The sequence below is a fragment of the Scyliorhinus canicula genome, chromosome 20 (assembly GCF_902713615.1).
Source record: "Scyliorhinus canicula chromosome 20, sScyCan1.1, whole genome shotgun sequence".
Taxonomy (NCBI): Eukaryota; Metazoa; Chordata; class Chondrichthyes; order Carcharhiniformes; family Scyliorhinidae; genus Scyliorhinus; species Scyliorhinus canicula.
In genome coordinates, this window is record NC_052165.1 from 5877400 (window position 1) to 5898911 (window position 21512).

Below are 21512 nucleotides of genomic sequence, written 5' to 3' on the forward strand. Positions count from 1 at the left end.
GGCTGATCTCTTCCTGAGCTCAAAGCCACCTCTCTTCCTGTTCCTCATATCCCGTTAACCCATTTTTGTTATCAGAAATATATATATTTCCTTCTTGAAACCATTTAATGACTCTGACTCCACCGCACTATGGGGCAGCGAGTCCCACAAATTCACCACCCTCTGCGAGAAGTAATTCCTCCTCATCTCAGTTCTAAATCTACCGCCTCTCAGCCTATATCAGTGACCTCTCGTTCTAGATTCCCCACAACGGGGAACATGTTGTCTACGTTTACTTTATCAATCCCTTTAAGTATTCTATAGACCTCAATCAGATCCTCTCTCGTTTTTCTAAACTCCAGCGAGTTTCAACCCAAACTGGTCAATCACCCCTCATACTCGTACTCAGCTTCTTCCCTGCTGTTATCAGAATTTTGCATGAACCTACCTCGTATTAAGTTGATCTTTTCTCTACACCTTGCTATAACTGTAACATTATATTCTGCAGTCTCTCCTTCCTTCCCTATGTACGGTATGCATTGTTTGTACAGCATGCAAGAAACAATACTTTTCACTGTATACCAATACATGTGACAATAATAAATCAAATCAAATCAAAAATCAAATCATAAGTCAACCCTTTCACCCCTGGAATCAATCTGGTGAACCTCCTCTGCACTGCCTCCAATGCCACCACATCCTCCCTCAAATAAGGAGACCAAAACTGAACACAATACTCCAGATGTGGTTTCACCAACTCCCTATACAATTGCAACAACACTTCTCTACTTTTATACTCCAGTCCTTTTGCAATAAACGCTAAGATTCCATTTGCCTTTTTAATTACAGGCTGTATCTGCACACTGACTTTCTGCGATTCATGAACAAAGACACCCAGATCCCTCTGCCCAGATCCCTCTGCCCAGATCCCTCTGCCCAGATCCCTCTGCCCAGATCCCTCTGCCCAGATCCCTCTGCCCAGATCCCTCTGCCCAGATCCCTCTGCCCAGACACATTTTGATTCTGCTGTCCATTTAGATAATAATTTGCCTTTCCATTTTTTCAGCCAAAATGGATAACCTTACGCTTATCTTCACTAAACTCCATCCGATAAATTTTGGCCCAATCTCCAAGCCTATCTACATCCATCTGTAAAATCTGTATCTCCTCTTCAATGCCTGCTTTCCCACCTATTTTAGTATCATCCACAAATTTTGCTACGTTACACTCTGTCCCTGCTTACAGATCATTTATACAGATTGTGAACAGTTGAGACATGAGGATTGACCCCTGCAGCACACCTCTAGTTACAGTTCACCAGCAAGAGAAGGACCCATTTATCTCGACGTTAAAGCATTGGGGGAGGGCGCACATCTCCAGATAACTACTCTCCCCAACCACTCCAAGCACTATCTCCCCCACACGTGGAAGAGTTTGCAGATCATGCATTGGACTTATCAGCCATCTCAGGGTTTGAGCGGAAGCAAGTCATCCTCAATCCAGAGGGACTGCCTAAGAATTAGGGAGCACTGCACTGCCCATAACACTTCCCACTGCTCCTCAATTCCCGATGAGTGGCTGGAAGAGAAGAGGAGAGAAGACGGCTGGAAGAGCGGAAGAGGGAAGTCTGGCTGGAATAGAGGAGGAGAGAAGACGGCTGGAAGAGCGGAAGAGGGAAGTCTGGCTGGAATAGAGGAGGAAAAGAAGACGCTGAAAAAGAGGAGAGAAGACTGATTGGAAGAGAGGAGGGAAAGAAGACACTGAAAGAGAGGAGGTGAGAAGACTGACTGGAAGAGTGGAAGAGGGAAGTCTGGCTGGAATAGAGGAGGAAAAGAAGATGCTGAAAAAGAGGAGAGAAGACTGATTGGAAGAGAGGAGGGAAAGAAGACACTGAAAGAGAGGAGGCGAGAAGACTGACTGGAAGAGAGGAGGAAAGACTGACTGGAAAAGTGGAAGAAACTTCATTTCTAATTCATTTTGTCAGATTCCTCTGGTGTAAACTGTAGACCTTCTTTGACCATTCTGCCCTTGTGACCAGAAATGTGGGTAACAGGCACAGGGTGTAAGTAAAGGTTTGGGGATCTGTACAAACATAAATGGCTAGTCAGAGTAAGAAAGGTGATGTCAGTATTAAATCACAGCATGGTGCCTGCCTCATTCTTCCTTCACTCAGAATCATTATGAATAAGCCCGTGGTTTACCCACAATATTCCCACTTGGTACTGTTCAGACCAAGTTTTATTTCATTTCTCAAGCAGTACCGAATCCCCTGGTGTGTCACCAATCTGGTAGAAAGTGAGTGTTTGTGTTTTTTATTAATGGAGGAAGGTTCAAGCCTGTCAACTTGTTAAAAGCTAAAATTGATTTAAGTCAGAAAGTGCCCAAGAATCCAGTCTGTGCCATTTTCTGCTGTGTTTAATTTACCTCATCATAAATACAGCTAGGTGGCACGATTAACATTGGATTATGGCACTTCAGTAATTTGGGACATGCACCATGAGCAGCTTGGGAAAAGGATGCGATTACATTGCTCATTGACAGATGGCTCAGCCTGGTGCTGGGGCATCAGTCTCAGTTTGTTCACAAATCACTGGTACCTACAGCTGAATACTCCGGCAATATTCTCCCTGCATTGACTGCAGTGCACCTAGTAAACAGAACACATTCTTCAAAACAAAGCCATTGCTCTTTTAGAACGTGGTTTACAATGCGCTGGAAGAACCAGAATGCAACTGGCCCAGTTCGGCTCTACCGTTAGGCTCTGCTCTGAGGTCTGTAATTTTGCAAATGTGCACTTTGGAACCAATTCCTTACAATAAATTTCATAGAATTGCTACAGTGCTGAGTGAGGCCATTCAGCCCATCACACCTGCACTGACCCTCCGAAAGAGCACTCTAGGTCCACTCCCCCATAGCACAGTGGTTTGCACAATTGCTTCACAGCTCCAGGGTCCCAGGTTCGATTCCGGCTTGGGTGACTGTCTGTGCGGAGACTGCACATTCTCCCCGTGTGTGCGTGGGTTTCTTCCGGGTGCCCTAGTTTCCTCCCACAGTCAAAGATGTGCAGGTTAGGTGGATTGGCCATGATAAATTGCCCTTAGTGTCCAAAATTTCCCTTAGTGTTGGGTAGGGTTACTGGGTTATGGGGATAGGGTGGGGGTGTGGACATGGGTAGGGTGCCCTCTTCAAGAGCCAGTGCAGACTCGATGGGCCGAATGGCCTCCTTCTGTACTGTAAATTCTATGATTCTATGTAGCCTAACCTGCACATCCCTGGACACTAAGTGGAAACTAAGCACGGCCAATCCACCTAACCTGCACATCTTTGGACTGTGGGAGGAAACCGGAGCACCCGGAGGAAACCCACGCACACATGGGGAGAACGTGCAGACTGCGCACAGACAGTGACCCAAAGTCAGATTCGAACCCAGGTCCCTGATTCTGTGCTAACCACTGTGCCACCGTCCCACCCAAAGTTCTGCTTGTATAGTTTTACAGGATCCAGTAAATCTTAACCCAGATACGTGCTATTACCCCTTGAGTTGAAATCTCTTACAGCGCACACCAACACCGATCCTGAGTGCCAACGTGTTCCACCATCAGAGTTGGCTCACTCTCCTCCCATGGCAAACAGGAAGCAATGTGGGATTTGATGTGTTCGGCACATGTTGATTTAATTCGTTTAAATAATGAACTAACCTACTTTTGCAGCTCAGGAGAGACCTGGGTGAGCCACTCCTAGAGTAGAATTTTAATTAAGGGTCATACCCCAACGTTAACCTGTTTATTTGTGTGGCAGTCACAACTATTGTATTATATACTGCATACGAGGGTATTACGGTAAGTCCCCTGTACTACAGGTACGGGGGTAGTTCCCAGCCTGCTGGCTCCGCCCAGTAGACGGAGTATCAATGTGTGGGCTCTCCGAGCTGCAGCTATTTCAGCAGCAGTTGCGGGAGGCTCCACATCTCTGCGTAATAAAGCCTCGATTACATTCTACTCTCGTCTTGTCGTAATTGATAGCGCATCAATTTGTTCATCAATTTGCTGCGCGTTGCAAACATATTCAACCACGCAAGACAAGAAGTTACTATTGGATAACAGCAGTCAATGAAACTTGGACGTGTCTGTGTGACGTTCCTGTCAGAACAGTGATACAACTCAAAATAAATGATGGATAACAGGTCGAGAAATATCATTCACCTTGACTGTTAATTATCCACCTGCCATTATCAATTGTAGCTTAACCTCTGTTGCTTTTTGTTTTGACAACATTGCCTGCTTTGTTCTGGAAATAAACTAATGTGGACTGCAATTACTTTGATGGAAAATGGAAAGAGCACGGATTTCAGGAATATGATTGATCTGACTAATCCAAAACCTGGAATTTGGAAACTGTGGATGCTCCGTTATTGTTGTCAGTCTACATATGTCCAGCATTGGCCCCTGGGCATTGGCTGCCATAATGTGAACATTCCGGGTTTGGGAGGGGGGGGTGGGGGGGGGGGGGGGGGGGGGGGGGACCTAACCAAAGGCACGATCGGTAAAACCCTAGCTCCAGTCTTGGGCATTCCCTCACTCATGCTGTGTGAGTGGGTTGTGAATATTTGTTGGTGTGAGGGCACGAGGGTGAGTAACAATTCTGAGACTGTGTGTGAGGCTCCCCCCCCACACACCCACACCCTCACAGACACACACACCCTCACACCCACACACACCCGCACAGACACACACACCCTCACACCCACACACACCCACACAGACACACCCTCACAGACACACACACCCACACAGACACACCCTCACAGACACACACAGCCTCACACCCACACCCTCACAGACACACACACCCACACCCTCACAGACACACACACCCTCACACCCACACACACCCGCACAGACACACACACCCTCACACCCACACAGACACACCCTCACAGACACACACACCCACACAGACACACCCTCACAGACACACACACCCTCACACCCACACCCTCACAGACACACACACCCTCACACCCACACACACCCACACAGACACACCCTCACAGACACACACACCCTCACACCCACACACACCCGCACAGACACACACACCCTCACACCCACACACACCCGCACAGACACACACACCCTCACACCCACACACACCCACACAGACACACCCTCACAGACACACACACCCTCACACCCACACCTTCACAGACACACACACCCTCACACCCACACAGACACACACACCCTCACACACACACACAGATAGGTACACACACAGGCGCGTACTCACACACAGAGACACGCACACACACTCACACACACACACACAGACATGCACACACACACACACACACCCACATAGACACATACACACACACTCACACACACACGGGCGCGCACTCACACACACCCTCACAGACATACACACCCTCACAGACACACACACACATAGACACACACACACACACACACAGATAGATACACACACAGGCACGCACTCACACACACACAGACACGCACACACACACACACTCTCACACACACACACACACACGCACACACAGACACACACACACACATGCACACACACACAGACACACACATGCACACACACATAGACACACACACACACAGACATATACACACAGACACACACTCACACATACAGACACACTCACACACACACTCAGACGCAGACAGGCACACACACACAGACACACACACACAGACACACATGCACACAGAGACACACACGTGCACCCTCACACACACACAGACAGACACACACTCACACACGCATGCACACACACATGCACACACACCCACACACACAGACAGATACACACACAGACACACCCTCACGCACGCACACCCACACAGACTCACACACACACTCACCCGTGCAAACACACACACACACACACATGCACACACACATAGACACACTCACACACACAGACATACACACACAGACACACACTCACACACACAGACACACTCACACACATACTCAGACGCAGACAGGCACACACACACACACACAGGCACACACACACAAACACACATGCACACACAGACACACACACACGCACGCACACACACAGGCACACCCCGGCACACACACATACAGACAGACACACACTCACACGCATGCTCGCACACACACAGATGCATACACACATACAGACACACACATACAGACACACACATACAGACACACACATACAGACACACACATACAGACACACACATACAGACACACACATACACGTGCCGCACTCTGTCTGGCGCCGTTCTAGCCCATTAAAAAACTGAGACTTGCTGGACCAGGAGGCCTGTTGTAGCATCTGCAAACTTAGCAACAGTGACTTCAGTACCTTCTTCCTGATCATTAATGTATGTTATGAAAGGTTGTGGTCCCAGCTCAGACCCCTGAGGCGCACCACTAGTCACCGGCTGCCATCCTGAAGAAGACCCCTTTATCCCGACTCTCTTCTGCCTGAACGGAGAATCCCTCTGCTAGCGGGGGGGGGGGGGGGGGGGGGGGGGGGGGGGGCACCGGAAAATGTGGCTGGGGAGACGGAGAAACCCACCCTGTGGGGGTAGGTGTTGGGGGGAGGGGGGTAGAGGGGGTGTGGGGGGTAGGGGGGTGTGGGGGGGTGTGGGGGTGGGGGCTAGGGGCGGCAGAGTCCGCAACCAACACGGCTGGAATAGATGTGAATGCCTTATTTGTTTTTAAATGGCGAGTATATTGTGCTGCGTGCCTATCTGAGAGAGAGAGAGAAAAAATTGCTGCACTCTTGGTGATCCTCATTATTTATTACTCCAAATGTTTGAACTTAATTATGCCATCTTGCAGAACATTGAGTTCCCTACCCCCCTATCCCCACCCCTAACCCCCACCCCTACCCCCCACCCCTACCCCCCACCCCTACCTCGACCCCCCCCGCCACCCACCCCTACCCCGACCCCCCGGCCACCCACCCCTACCCCGACCCCCCGGCCACCCACCCCTACCCCGACCCCCCGGCCACCCACCCCTACCCCGACCCCCCGGCCACCCACCCCTACCCCGACCCCCCCTACACCGACCCCCCGGCCACCCACCCCTACCCCGACCCCCCGGCCACCCACCCCTACCCCGGCCACCCACCCCTACCCCGACCCCCCGGCCACCCACCCCTACCCCGACCCCCCGGCCACCCACCCCTACCCCGATCCCCCGGCACGTGATGTAAGTGATTTATCTCTCTCTCTTCCCAACACCCCCCCACCCCCCTACCCCTACCCCTATCCCCCTACCCCCTACCCCTACCCCCCTACCCCCACCCCCCACCCCCCCTACCCCTACCCCCCCACACCCCCCTACCCCACCCTACCCCCGGCACGCGATGTAAGTGATTTCACTCTCTCTTCACAACCCTTCCCCCCCCCCCCCCGGCGCTCGATGTAGGTAACTGAATGGCGTCAACCATCATCAATGGTTGACGGCGTTATAAACCAACTTTGATTTTCGGCCCATTTGGGCCGGAGAATAATTAAGCCTAAAAAAACAATGGCATCCCGCCAGCGCCAGCCGTTCTCCGAGTCGGGCAGCGGGATTTGAAGAATGCCGTTTTATGGCGGGTGGGAGAATTTTGAGCATGGCGGGAGCGGGAATATCGGCGCCCCCGGGCGATTCTCCGACCCTGCGTGGGGTTGGAGAATTTTGCCCAAGATGTGGATATATTCTTGGTAAGCAAGGGGGCAATAGGTTATTGAGGTGCAGGATGCATGTTTGAGGTTACAATAAGATCAGTCATAGTCTCATTAAATGGTGGAGCGGGCTTGAGGGGCTGAATGGCCTATACCAGTTCCTTGCCCAGCCAGTGGCAATTCTGTGAATCTCTGATAACCATGTTTCAAATGCTGCTTTTTAAATAATTCTAACGTTCAGTTTGATAATTATCACAAGAGCTGATGAGTAACTGAACTTGATGAGAAAGAGATACATAGATACATAGATACATAGAACAGTACAGCACAGAACAGGCCCTTCAGCCCTCGATGTTGTGCCGAGCAATGATCACCCTACCCAAACCCACGTAACCCGTATCCCAACAATCCCCCCATTAACCTTACACTACGGGCAATTTAGCATGGCCAATCCACCTAACCTGCACATCTTTGGACAGATGATGCACAGTCTGGTGTGAGCCACAATGGGATTTTATATTGTGCTTTTAAAACAGAAAAATACCCCTCGATACTTCATAAACGTGTTGTTAAAAATGGCAGATCAGCAGATATCGGGAGGGCTGATCAAAAACTTTGTCAAAGGTCTGGGTTTTAAGAAGGATGATGGAGATAAAGAGGGTAAAGGGTTTCGAGAGCATGGGACACATGCCTGAGGGCTGATGGTGAGGAAAATGAGAATGAGGATCTATAAGAGACACGAGGAAGTGTCCGCCTGGTGCTTCCATTCGGAGCAGTGTGCTTGCTATGTCGGCTGTGGAGATGTACCGACTACCCCGGGTGATCAGCCACTCAAGGTCAGTCATTGGCACTGTTGTGATGGGCTCTATTTACAAAACAAATCCGACTGTTGTTTTTGGTGTCAGCTCAAATATCTGGATTGTTTAAAAACGTGTGAATTCATCAAAGGGTTTAATCTTTCTCAATCAAAGGAATTAAATCTTGCCATGATCTAGATGTGATGACTGTGCAAGTGATTCAGTGAACCCGCTCTGCTCTGATATTGTCTTGCACTTGCTCCTATGCACAATAAAGAATTTTTGTAACCCACCTCAGTAAACCCCTGTGGCTGAAACAGAAGGAAATATCAGGGTGGCACAGCGGTTGGCACGGCTGCCTCATAGCGCCAGGGACCTGGGTTCGATTCCCGGCTTGGGTCACTGTCTGTGCTGAGATCTGCACGTTCTCCCCGTGTCTGCGTGGGTTTCCTCCGGGTGCTCCGGTTTCCTCCCACAGTCCAAAGATGAGCAGGTCAGGTGGCTTGACCAGGCTAAATTATCTATTAGTGTTCAGGGATATGCAAGTTGGATTACGGGGATCGGGTGGGGTGGACATGGGAGTGGACATGGTAGAGTGCCCATTCGAAGGGTCGGTGCTGACTTGACGGGCCGAATGGCCTCCTTCTGCACTGTAGGGATTCTATGATTCTGTGATCATTTCTCTTCAGCCGACAACTCTGCCCATCTTTCTGACTTAAATCAACAAATCATTCTTACTATAATAGCTCCTGAAATAAAGCAATTTGATCATTTTTTTCTCAAGTTATTCTTGTCTGCATGTTACAGCTTATTAATATAAAGCTGTGAGTTATCGAGGGTCTCAATCAGGCCATCAGAAAAATGATTACTGAATTACTGTTATATCTTTGAGTTTGCGTTTATTGCAAAGAGAAAAGGTGGCCACACGTTGGATTCTTACAAACATAGTGGGAGGTTTTATTTAGGGATGTTGCTCATACATCGAAGATGGAGAACTGCAAAATCTGTGCAAACGTCACTACACATCGTGTGACACTTCGCCAGCAGGGATGTACTCCCTGATACATAACACCCCTCACCTCTTACTTCTTTATTGCCACAATGATGACTAAACATTTATACAACAGACCCATTTATGCATTATCTCTATACACGTTAATAAGTCAATTTCTCAGGTGGATGTCTACTCCTTCTTGGCCCTGCGATTCGGGAAGTGCCCTCTTTTTCTTCAATAGGTGATACTTCCTGGGAAGTTACTCCTGTGTCCGTCTCTACAGGTATTGTGAAGTCCTCAGAAACGGACTCTGCACTTGTCTCTGTGTTCAGACTCAATTTCAAAGCATCACTGTCTAAATTTTCCACAGGAAATATTTCTTGAGAGGTTTCAGCAATTTCACTTTGTGAAGCTAGTAGCTGGTCAGTATGACATTGCCAAACTCTCTCATCATCCTTCTGTACGCTGAATGATATTGGACCTGTCTCTGCTAGGATCACAGCAGGTTCTCGTTGGTGTAGCTTCTGGCTAGCACTTGCTGTCTTTGATTAAATACTCATGTTATGGAGTTCTGTTCCCTACTAGCAATCTGTACTTGTTCTTGTTGTTTGACAATCTCTGAAATATCAGGTGATATTAACAAATCAAACTGTATCCGCAGTTTCCTCCTGAACAGCAGCATTGCTGGTGAACTCTGTATTGTTGTGTGTACGGTGTTCCGATAAGACATTAAGAAGTTGTTTGCTCTTCTTGTCAGTGTACCCTCGTCCTTCAATGGTCCTTCAATGCTTTGATGGAATGTTTCAATGATTGAACAAAACATTTGACCAATCCATTTGTGACACGATGGAAAGGAGCTGACTTTGATGTGATGGCGACTATTCCCTCTTAAATAGCTCATTCATTAACTCCTTCAAAGTGAACTGAGCACTGTCATAATATACACACAAGTATATGATGGTGCACAGACAGGCAGTGATTGACACACAGGATGACCAATGAACACACAGAACACAGCAGCCAATCACCAGACAGGACACGGCCACTATAAAGCCAGAGGGCACTAGTTTTCCCGCTCTCTTGGGATGCAGCCTCTGAGACAGTCAGAGCCTGTGAGCAACAACTTGAACATCCACCATGTGGCAGTAAGATAGGCTGGTCAGGTTAGACTCAGGTCACCAGTCAACTCGGCATAGTGTCAACCCACAGTTAAAGTATGTAAGATAGTTAAGAGTTTAATAAAATAGAGTTGCATTTCTTCAAGTGTTGGAAGCCTGTCTCTCTCACTGCTACAGTAAATGCAGTCCTCGCAGACCCAGACCCAATACATCAAGCACCATCGTCACTTACAACCTGCTCCGATGTTCCAAATCGTGCAAATATTTTGTCGAGCTCCTCAATGGTCTGTTCTGCAGTTTAATGATAACGACTTCCAGCCATTTCGAGTGTGCATCTACAATCACTGGGAACATGTCACCCTCCATTGGACCAGCATGATTGATGCATACTCTCTGCCATGGCTGTGTCGGTCTTTCCCACGGATGTGACGGCTACACTGATGGAGGGTTTGTTAGTTTTGCACAGGATTGACATTTCCCCACTTTCTCTTCGATTTGAGCATCTAATCTGGCCAACAAAAATAACTGCGTGCCAGTTCCTTCATCCTCCCCACACCAGGATGTCCCTCATGTAGCCAGTCAAGGACTTTACTACACAAGCATTAAGGAATAATCACTCTGATTCCCCATGAATTGTCAAATCGAGCCTTTGTGTGACACAGGGCTTGAGATCTGGATTTTTCTGACGTACACGATTGACAGCGTTACTTTTTTGGACCATGTCCATCACCTTCCCTATCATTGGATCGGTACTTGTGTATCTTTGAATTTGAGATGAAGTCACAGGTACATTATCCATGAATGAGAAATAAATAATGTTGACAAAATGTTCTCCAAGTTTATGCTTGACTTGTAACGGTAATCTTGACAAAGTAGGATCTTGCTCTCACTTACGCTATTGGATATCGTCTGTGAAATGAAATGAAATGAAAATAACTTATTGTCACGAGTAGGCTTCGATGAATTTACTGTGAAAAGCCCCTAGTCACCACATTCCGGCGCCTGTTCGGGGAGGCTGGTACGGGAATTGAACCATGCTGCTGGCCTGCCTTGGTCTGCTTTAAAAGCCAGCGATTTAGCCCAGTGAGCTAAACCAGCCCCTTGAATTCAGATTTCACCATCTGCAGTGGCAGGATTCGAACTCGGTTCCCTAGAGCATTACTCTGTGTTGCTGGTTTTGTATTCCATTGACAATACCATTACGCCACTGTCTCCCCACTCATTGAGACCATTGAGTGTGTGCTGACAATATCAAAGATCATCATTGTAACCTGCTAGCTGCTAAAGGTATATCTTTACATGGCCCAAAGATCGCCACGGTGAAGCTAAACAAGCTGCAAGAACAGCGATTCTTTGATGGTCTGTCAAAAGTGTAAAATTACGTCCTTAATGGTGGAACCTTCTTCCGCTGAAAATTATGCTCAAAACCTGTTTTTCTAGCTGAGCGTAATTCGTTTCTGGGCTAGTCTAAGTTTGTGAAGCAAATGCCATCGCTTGTTCCTCTTCTGAAGGCATTATGTGCGAGATGGTGACGCCAACCCCATTGGGTGACGCATCGCAAGTAAGTTGTAACTTCAGCCTGGGGTTGTAGTGAACGAACAGCTCCGACTTCTGTAAGGCATCTTTTACCACATTGTATGGACTTTCACATTCTTCTAACCAGTACCATACCTGTTTGGCACAAAGCGAAGTGCGTAACAGCTTCAATCGTGTTGCTAAATCCGTGCCGAATTTACTAGAATAATTGATCGATCCTCAAAACGGCCTAAGTGGCATCACATTTTGAGGATGTGGCACTTCTCAGATTGTTCTTCTTCAGCTCCTTGTCCAAGGCGTCTTTATCGATGATGTGACCCAGATAATTTATGGATGTCTTGACTAAGTCACACTTTTCCTTTTTAACACTGAGATTATAGTTTTGTGGTTGGTTCAGTGTAGCTTCAAGTGTTCTTGTTCACGCGAACCGGTGATGAGAGTGTCATCTAAATAACACTGCAGAGATCTAAACACACCGGGCCCTGCCTGGGCCGGCTTTTATGTGTAGTCTTTTACCGAGCTCCAGCTGGGTGGCCTCCACCCCGTTTCTGGGAAGCTCGTACTCCATGTGTCCCACAGGAAGGTCAACAATGGTTTCCCCGTGATCCTCGTTGGGGTTGTAACAGGTCTACACCCAATTTTCTCCCTTCCCATTCTTTTGATGTCTGGCACAAGCGATCCCCTTCTCCAGAAAGCAGCTTAGAATTGTTTTTCTTTTTGCTTGGTGTGGTTTGACATTTTCCCCAGTAGTGGCCTGTACAGAAGCAGAAGACTTCTGAATCGCTGTTCCTGCAGCTTCTTTAGCTTCGCCTTGTGCTCGATCTCTGCAACCCTGACTTTACCCCTTCAGCGGCAAGCAGGTTTCTGAACCGTAGCTTTTCTTTAATCACGGTGGTAGTCAATTATTTTTTTAACCTTCTGCATCACCAACTGCGCTTCACCCGACTTGTGTGCGTGTGTGTGAGTGCGTGAGTGTGTGTGCGAGTGTGTGAGTGTGTGTGTGAGTGTGTGTGAGTGCGTGAGTGTGTGTGAATGTGTGAGTGTGTGTGAGTGTGTGCGTGTGTGTGAGTGTGTGTGCGTGTGTGAGTGTGTGCGTGAGTGTGTGTGAGTGCGTGAGTGTGTGTGAGTGTGTGCGAGTGTGTGTGAGTGTGAGTGTGTGTGAGTGCGTGAGTGTGTGTGAATGTGTGTGTGTGTGTGAGTGTGTGAGTGTGTGAGTGTGTGTGAATGTGTGAGTGTGTGTGAGTGTGTGAGTGTGTGAGTGTGTGTGTGAGTGTGTGTGAGTGTGAGTGTGTGAGTGTGTGAGTGTGTGAGTGTGTGAGTGTGTGAGAGTGTGTGAGAGTGTGTAAGTGTGTGTGAGTTTGTGAGTGTGTGTGTGAGTGTGTGAGTATGTGTGAGTGTGTGTGTGTGTGAGTGCATGAGTGTGTGTGTGTGTGAGTGCATGAGTGTGTGTGAGTGTGTGTGTGAATGTGTGTGTGAGTGTGTGTGAGTGTGTGTGAGTGTGTGTGAGTGTGTGTGAGTGTGAGTGTGTGTGAGTGTGTGCGTGTGCATGAGTGTGTGTGCGAGTCGGCTCCCGAGAATGTTCTCTCTCAACGTCGTCTCCGCATTTAGTCGGCGATTGTTTTTTGTTGCAGACTTTCTCCTTTATTATATCTCTGAGGTTCCCACAAAGAGAAAAAGTTTGGAGGTGCCCACACTCTGGATTCTCACAAACACGATGAGTGATTTTATTAAGCGATGTTGCCCATACAGATGGAGAACCGAAACTCACGCAAACACGTCACTAGAAATCATGTGACACGTTGAGGAATTGAACAAATGAATGTGATATAAAATAGGATTGTTAGTTAAAATAGTATAGATAATAGGGCCAGTCCGATGGTAGTGAGCTCACAGACAAAGGACAAAGGAATTCAGCAAAGCCTGGCTAGAAAGGGGGAGGGGAGCCTCGTGGAGAGAATGGTGAAAAGGATGCTGGGTAACAAGAGGCCCAGGATTGGGAAATGCGAAGTGAACCAATCAGGATATATGGCCAGGTCAGAAGGTGTGTAGAATGACCAATGGGAAGCCTGTATGCGAATCTTGATGTGATTCAATCAATATGTACTGTGATTTCTTTGTGCTCTCCCTCACTAACTTTTGGGAGCTCGAGAAGACAGCTGTGTGTTCTAAGGTCCCACGAGTGAGTCAGCCTTGCAAGCTGGTGGAAATAAAACAATAATTGATACCTGCAGATCCGTCTCAGATTTTATTGAGCCCAGACTGGTGAAAAGGATCAGGGATTGTCAACGTGACCAGCAGGGATGTGTTCTCTGACAGTGACAGAGAGGGTAAATCAGCCAGGCTTTCTGTTTCTGCTCACTACCTAGTGGCAATTGCTCTAAGTGTATACTATTGCCAAATATGGGTAGCATCCAGCTCCAACTTGGGTGAATTTTAGTCTGGTTCTCAAAGGGACTATTTGGAATAGCATTAACATGGATATTGAAGCATTAAAAACTCCCTAAAGGAGCCACTTCCCCTATCCACTCTCGCAATATTTTTGCTTTTTTTTTAAATTTAGAGTACCCAATTCATTTTTTTTCCAATTAAGGGGCAATTTAGCATGTTCAATCCACCTATCTTGCACATCTTTGGGTTGTGGGAGCGAAACCCACGCAGACACGGGGAGAACGTGCAAACTCCACACGGACAGTGACCCAGAGCCGGGATCGAACCTGGGACCTCGGCGCCGTGAGACTGCAGTGCTACCACTGCGCCACCGTGCTGCCCTCAATATTTTTGCTTTGATGCATTGTACTCCCTTGGGGTTGCGTTACAAGCAATGTAAGGCTTTAATTCTTCAAACAATTTCCTGGATAATATTAGTAACTGTAATGCGTTGCCAATGAACTTGACTGAGATAGATAGAATAAACCTTCACCTGTCTGCCTGAAAAATACAGGTTAATGTTCATCATCTGGCACTGTTAAGGAATTATCACCTGGGGCCACATTAATCTGCATTTAATTAAATAAATCAACATAGAAAACAATGAATTTATATATTCCATTTATGCTTCGCCAAACTGGCATAATGATCAAGAATTAGTGAACGACAGAGTTTTTAGAGTTGTCCGATATATAATTAGCTACAACTGTTAGTGATGTTCCTGCGGTTAAGGATATTGGGTGGGATTCGTGTGCCCTCGCCGGCAATGGGATTTTACATCCCGCCAGCCCTGTTGTCCGGCGAGGCGTGGAGGATCCCGCTGACGGAGAATCCCGGCCATTGAGTGATCCTGCACTACCTGCTGAATAATACTATCCCTCAAGAACCAAATCCGTTTCCATTATTTAAAGGGCACAACCTTTGGGAAAATGTGTCGCAAACCTCCAACGTGATGGTGCCAATGGAGTCAAAACGTGGATGATGTTCCCTGATACTTCCTCAAAGTAGAAAGTGAAAGGTGACTTGTATTCACACCTTTAAAATAAACACTTTGATAGGAGGCACGCTTGCAGTGAAAACAAGCATCATTTAATTAGTTTGGGCATCAACGTACATGAAAGAAATGAAATGAAAATCACTTATTGTCACAAGTAGGCTTCAAATGAAGTTACTGTGAAAAGCCCCTAGTCACCACATTCCGGCGCCTGTTCGGGGAGGCTGGTACAGGAATTGAACCATGCTGCTGGCCTGCCTTGGGCTGCTTTAAAAGCCAGCAATTTAGACCAGTGTGCTAAACCAGCCCCTACTGTATCAATATCAAATAAGAACACTTTATCAATATTTCTTTCATTAAATAAAAAGGTCCTGACTGATAAATTAACTTGTCTTTTCTCTTTTCTGCCGCTAATTGTCGTGTATTTTCCCTTTTCATTTGCAATTTGCCTTTCTACCTGGGTAAACGTAAAGCTGAAAACCTTTTCTCCTTCTACCATTGCTATTTATACTCCATCTCGACAGGGGTCTTCATGAATAAGAAAATAAGTGCAGAGGCTTCTTAATATTGCATCAAACCATCTCCCAAAATCTTATTACCTTGTGCCACAAGCGTCCCCACTAAGTGCTCAAGATCCCGACTGAGTCTTCTGAAGATTGGACAAGGTGGTGGTTCATTAACGAGTTGAACTTTAGCAGCACCGAGACGCATTAATTGTTCTTCACCCATTGTTAGCAGAGGCTGGAGGGTTTCTACAGTTAGTGAAGGAGAAATAAAGCAGTTTGTTAGCTCCTCAGGATTAACAACAAACAGTGCATTTCTCAGGTTGGTTAACCACCACTCCTCGCTTTGTTGCATCTTATCTTGGTTCCTGTTTTAACCCATCAAACATCACATCACCGTGCCAATGTTAACCAGTTAAGTTTATCTCTTGAGACATGACTTTTCCCAATTCTGTTTCAGAATTCGAAATGTGAGAAAATGGAAAATATATTTTTTCCTGTGAGTGAAATTTTACAAAACGCACAGGGATTGAGAGATCGAGTTTAAAGATTTTTTGCGTTCTCTGCGGTTTCTACGTCCGCACGCCCCACCTCGCTGGAGCTCCCCTTCTACTGATTGTGTTGAGGTGTCACATCTGGCTGCCTCAGTCTGAGATCAATGGACCGAGACGCTACTGTAATCGACCCGGAGAGGGGAGGTTGCTGCTTGCCGGGAGGGGATGCGCCTAATAGTGTTCACCTCCATACCCTGGAGGTTCCTGTACCTCACTTTTCAGAGCTATCCCTCGATAGTGCAAGCTACGCTGCCTGTTGTATGTCTAAAGATGTCTCAGCCAACAATTTCCTTTGGGTCGCCATATTATTGACGCCGCAGACCAGACAGTCTCGTAGCATCTCCGATTGAAGTGCATACTCACAAACCCCAGCTAGCTTTCTCAACTGTGTTAGGAACTGGGGCATGGACTCTCCTGGGGTCCTCTTCACTGTGTTAAAATGGTATCTCTGCACAATGACTGATGGCCTGGGATTATAATGCTGTGCAACCAGACTCACCAGTTCCTCGAGCGTCTTGGTATCAGGGGTCACGGGACACGTCAGGCTTTTTATTAAAGACTGGTGGTCTTTGCTGGCTCAGAATCAGCCCCCCTGATGTCTGTAGCCCTGTGATGGCTTCACAAATCCAATTTATCTCAAAAACACCCTATTACCAGCCTCAGAGATTCAGAGAAGTGGGTAAAGAATGTTTCTATTTTTTTTATGCAGCCCTGGGATTTTCAGAGGGCGTGGGTAAGAAAGTGAGCAGCCAACCCAAAGCCACCAATGGATGAAAGGGCATTATAATTATTTCCTAATCCAGCTCCTCACGCTCTTCATGCCAATATTGCAATTCCATTGGAGCTACTTTAGTTTTCTGCCTTTCCATTTGTCTTAACGCGGCTGAGCTAATTTTACTGGTTCAGTAGCTCGGATGCAATGTGCACATTGCCTTTCCCACTCATTTGAAGATGGCCTCCTGCACTTCTGTCTCCAGCTGAGCGCGCCCAGTGAGTCTGAATGGATTTCACGACACCTGTTCCTGTGAGGAGTCAAAGACTCAGTTCGAAGAACTGTGTGGAATTATCAGTCACAGATCTTGGCAGGACATCGTGTTCTGATCAGTTCAAGCGTGGTTTAGCCAGCGGAATGCTCTTTACTTCTGTCCCCTTTTGCAATCAGGTTCAGCGCGCCTACATTCCAGAGCTGACTTTGACGCTGGACATGGGATCTGATTACCCCTTTGGAAGCTTGGATTCTGAGAGTGCTGTTTACAGCACTGTCAAAATCCGCGGAGATTCCGTTTTGCCTGGCTCCCCTTTGGCTCATTAAAACATTGGCGGCGTTCACTGCTGAGTTGACCGTTTTAAGAATCAGTTGTTACGTGTTCACTGCAGTCTAAAATAATAATTGCTCCTAAAATTACTTAATGCTGACCATAATATACAGTGCAAGTCACCCAGACAAGCTCTTTAGTGTGACATGGAGCATCAATATTTAAAAATTTTGGCATGCGTTTTCCCGTTTTTGCTGTTTGTTTTCCCGTTCTGTGTTGTGGTCAGTGGTGAAGCAAAGTCGCTCACTGCTGACCTCTGAGAAAGCCTTGATGAGACATCTCGGGTGGAACTTACCAAAGAAGTGGCAAAGTGTCAGGTTCTGACTGAAAACTGGCGTGTTTGTCCCAAGAAACACAGTCAGGTTTTCTGTCCAGATCTTCTGACACTTTGTCAGAGAATAAATCGGTGGGCGTGTTTTGCCCCGTCACTCTTGGCGGGTCAGGGCCTCATCGAGCCGGACAACAAAGAGATTAGGGTGCCATATGAAAGAGGGCCCCGATCAGCGAGAACAATGAACTCCCTCCCAATCCCCCCACCCCCACGTTCCTGGAGGACACACCTCTCACTAAGCATCAATGGGGCACTCTTCCTTCTCCCCCCCCATCACACATAAAGGGAAACTCCCCGCCCCCAATGGAGAAGGGGTCCCTCCTCTAGTGCCCCCTGGTGCTGCCGCCTAGCACAGTTCCTTGGCACTCCAAACTGTCCAAGTGACCAGTCGAATGTTAAGAACCCAGCTGATATTAAATGCCAGGATGTGCCGAAACCCAAAAGGGTAACTTGGAACGCTGGCTCTTCGTGGTATATATTTCCAATACTCTGAGAAAAGATATACAAACCAGGGAGGAATAGTCCAGTCATTTTGTGATCAATTAAGAAAGAATATTTATGAACATAAAAGAAAAACACACAACAAGAATGCCTATAATACACTATAACAGTACCCTTAACAACACTGACGACTACACTAACACAGTATAACATGAAGTTACCCCTTTCCTGAACTCTGAGATGCCCCTTTTCCCCAAACAACATGCAATAGTATGTAACTCGATGAGCTAAATCCAGCAAATAGTTACCATGCACTGGCTATTTGTCCACGTTTGGGGAAAACTGTATTCATTTGCAGCGAAGGGGTGATCATCTCTGTTTGAGTTTTGGGACTTTAACCAGGTGCCTTTTAACAATAATTAGTTTTCGGGAGACTCCTTTCTGCAGCTGGATGTGGCTGTGATGGCTGCTGCTGCTGTGTCCCTTTTCTTCTCCAGTTATTGTGCTATGGATATATCATTCTTTCCCTTTGATGTTCCCCACCCTGTGGACCCGGCTTTTCGCATATAAGTGCAAATTCCCTTACCTCACCACTTTGAAGTTACAACTTCTACACCCCATTGTTTCCTCCTAGTCACATAGGTAAACACTTTCTTTTCTCATGGGTATGCTAATTCACTTATCAAAACCCTCTTCAGACAGCTGCCCTTATCAATTCCCCTTTTGATTTTATTTTGTTTTATCCCAATTTCATTTTTAAATCTTAATTTCCCCCAATTCTTATGACACGTTAAAGAATTCTCACAGACAGCCAGAAAATGAAAGCATTACAATCAAATAACTTTAAAAAAATCTTTACTTGCAGAAAACTAAAGGCATACAAATGGTTGAAGGTGGAAAGTAAAATAACATGAAAGCACTTTGACAAAATTATTTTTAAAAATGTTGTTTAAAAACTCGAACAATTAAGCTTAATGTTGACATTTAACGAGATTCTTGTTAAGCAGCACCTTGTTCAACAGAACCTTGTTCAGTGATAGTTATCGCTCCGAGCAATGTTTAAATCCCACACTCATCTGTTTGAACAAGGCTTAATGTTTGATGGGAGTCTAACAGTGATGCAGGAGTGGAAATGGGGGTTCTCACCTGGTTTAATGGATGTTGCTTCTGGGTCATGGTGGGGGAGGGGAGATGGTGGGTATGTTGTGGGGCAATGAGCAGCAGGCCACAGTTCCAGTATTTCTGCGTTAATCTTCACCATCGCTGAATCCTGAAGTTGTGTTCAGTTTCAGAAGGGTAGTGATCATAGAATCAAAGAACTTACAGCGCAGAAGGAAGAAATGCGGCCCATCAAGTCTGCACCGGCCCTTGGAAAGAGCACCCTACTGAATCCCACGCCTCCACCCTATCCTCCATACCCCCACCTAATCTTTTGGACACTAAGGGGAAATTTAGCACGGCCAATCCACCTAAGCTGCACATCTTTGGACTGTGGGAGGAAACCGGAGCACCCGGAGGAAACCCACGCAGACACGGGGAGAAAGTACAAACTCCACACAGACAGTCAGCCGAGGTCAGAATTGAACCCGGGTCCCTGGAACTGTGAAGCAGCAGCGCTAACCACTATGCCACCCTGATGATGGCTGATAGTTCACCATCAGAACTCTTCCATCCAATCCAGGACATTGTCGCCAAAAGGGTGAGGCAGGGGAGGGGTGTCTTTTGTACTCCAAGGGATGTCTTTTCCACTCCAAGATTTTTATTTTTTAAGTGCTTATGAGAGATGACCTTTGGATGGTTAAATCTTCATGGTCTTTATTGCATGGAGAACCAAACTTTGTGTTGGACAACGAAACAGTACTGTAGGATGGAGTCAAATTTCACTTTATCACAGATGTAAAGTGGAGGGGCTGAATTGCCTAATTCTGTTCCCATATCTTGCGGATTTGGATACACAGAACGTTCAAATGAGTCCTGTTAGAAGATTAATATCCTGAGGTGTTAGACCCCTCCCGGAAGGTGTTTTGACAATATGTAACTCCAGCCATTATAGTTTGTCTTAAATCAGTCAACTTTCACTCAGTTTCAAAATCCAAATTATAAATGTACATAACCCTTTCGATAATTAACAAAAAGGGTAAAACAATCATCTGTGTCCCTTGACAGGAGTTCATCATATTGTTAAAGTTTGCTGAGTGAAGCACAATTGCAATGAAAGTTCCCAAAATGTAACAAATGTTTTTTTCCTCCGTTGCAGCTGTTTGATAGGGTGAGAGAAGACTTCCAGAAAAAGATCATTCCTATCGGGAGCGAGCTGATGCATCCGAACCTGGCCATAAACCCAGAGGACACCGAACGTCTACTCTCCTGCATTAACGTTGTCTTCCACTGTGCAGCTACCGTACGATTCGACGAGCCTTTAAAGTAGGTCCCTTGTGTAATCTTTGCCCCCCGAGTTTGAATTTTCCTGTTTCAGTAACTTTGTTGCTCGTCCTGATCTGTTTCTGGCCATGGCGGTCATTGAGCCATACTTTGTTCCATTGTCACAGCCCCCCCTTGCCCAAATGGTGGTGTCGAGTAAATACAAATAGAACATAGAACAGGCCCTTCGGCCCTCGATGTTGTGAAGAGCAATGATCACCCTACTCAAACCCACCCTATACCCGTAACCCAACAACCCCCCCCCCCCTTAACCTTACTTTTTAGGACACTACGGGCAATTTAGCATGGCCAATCCACCTAACCCGCACATCTTTGGACTGTTGGAGGAAACCGGAGCACCCGGAGGAAACCCACGCACACACGGGGAGGACGTGCAGACTCCGCAC

General features: G+C 46.9%; 1 protein-coding gene across 4 annotated transcripts in view; it reads left to right on the forward strand.

Moving 5' to 3' along the window:
* Positions 1–21512, forward strand: part of si:dkey-97m3.1 (fatty acyl-CoA reductase 1) — a 242214-nt gene that overhangs the window by 122464 nt on the left and 98238 nt on the right. For all 4 annotated transcript variants that reach the window (XM_038780543.1, XM_038780546.1, XM_038780545.1 and 1 more), the window contains exon 3: positions 20942–21108. In XM_038780543.1, coding sequence (XP_038636471.1) covers positions 20942–21108 — 167 coding nt within the window. The remainder of the gene's footprint in view (positions 1–20941; positions 21109–21512) is intronic.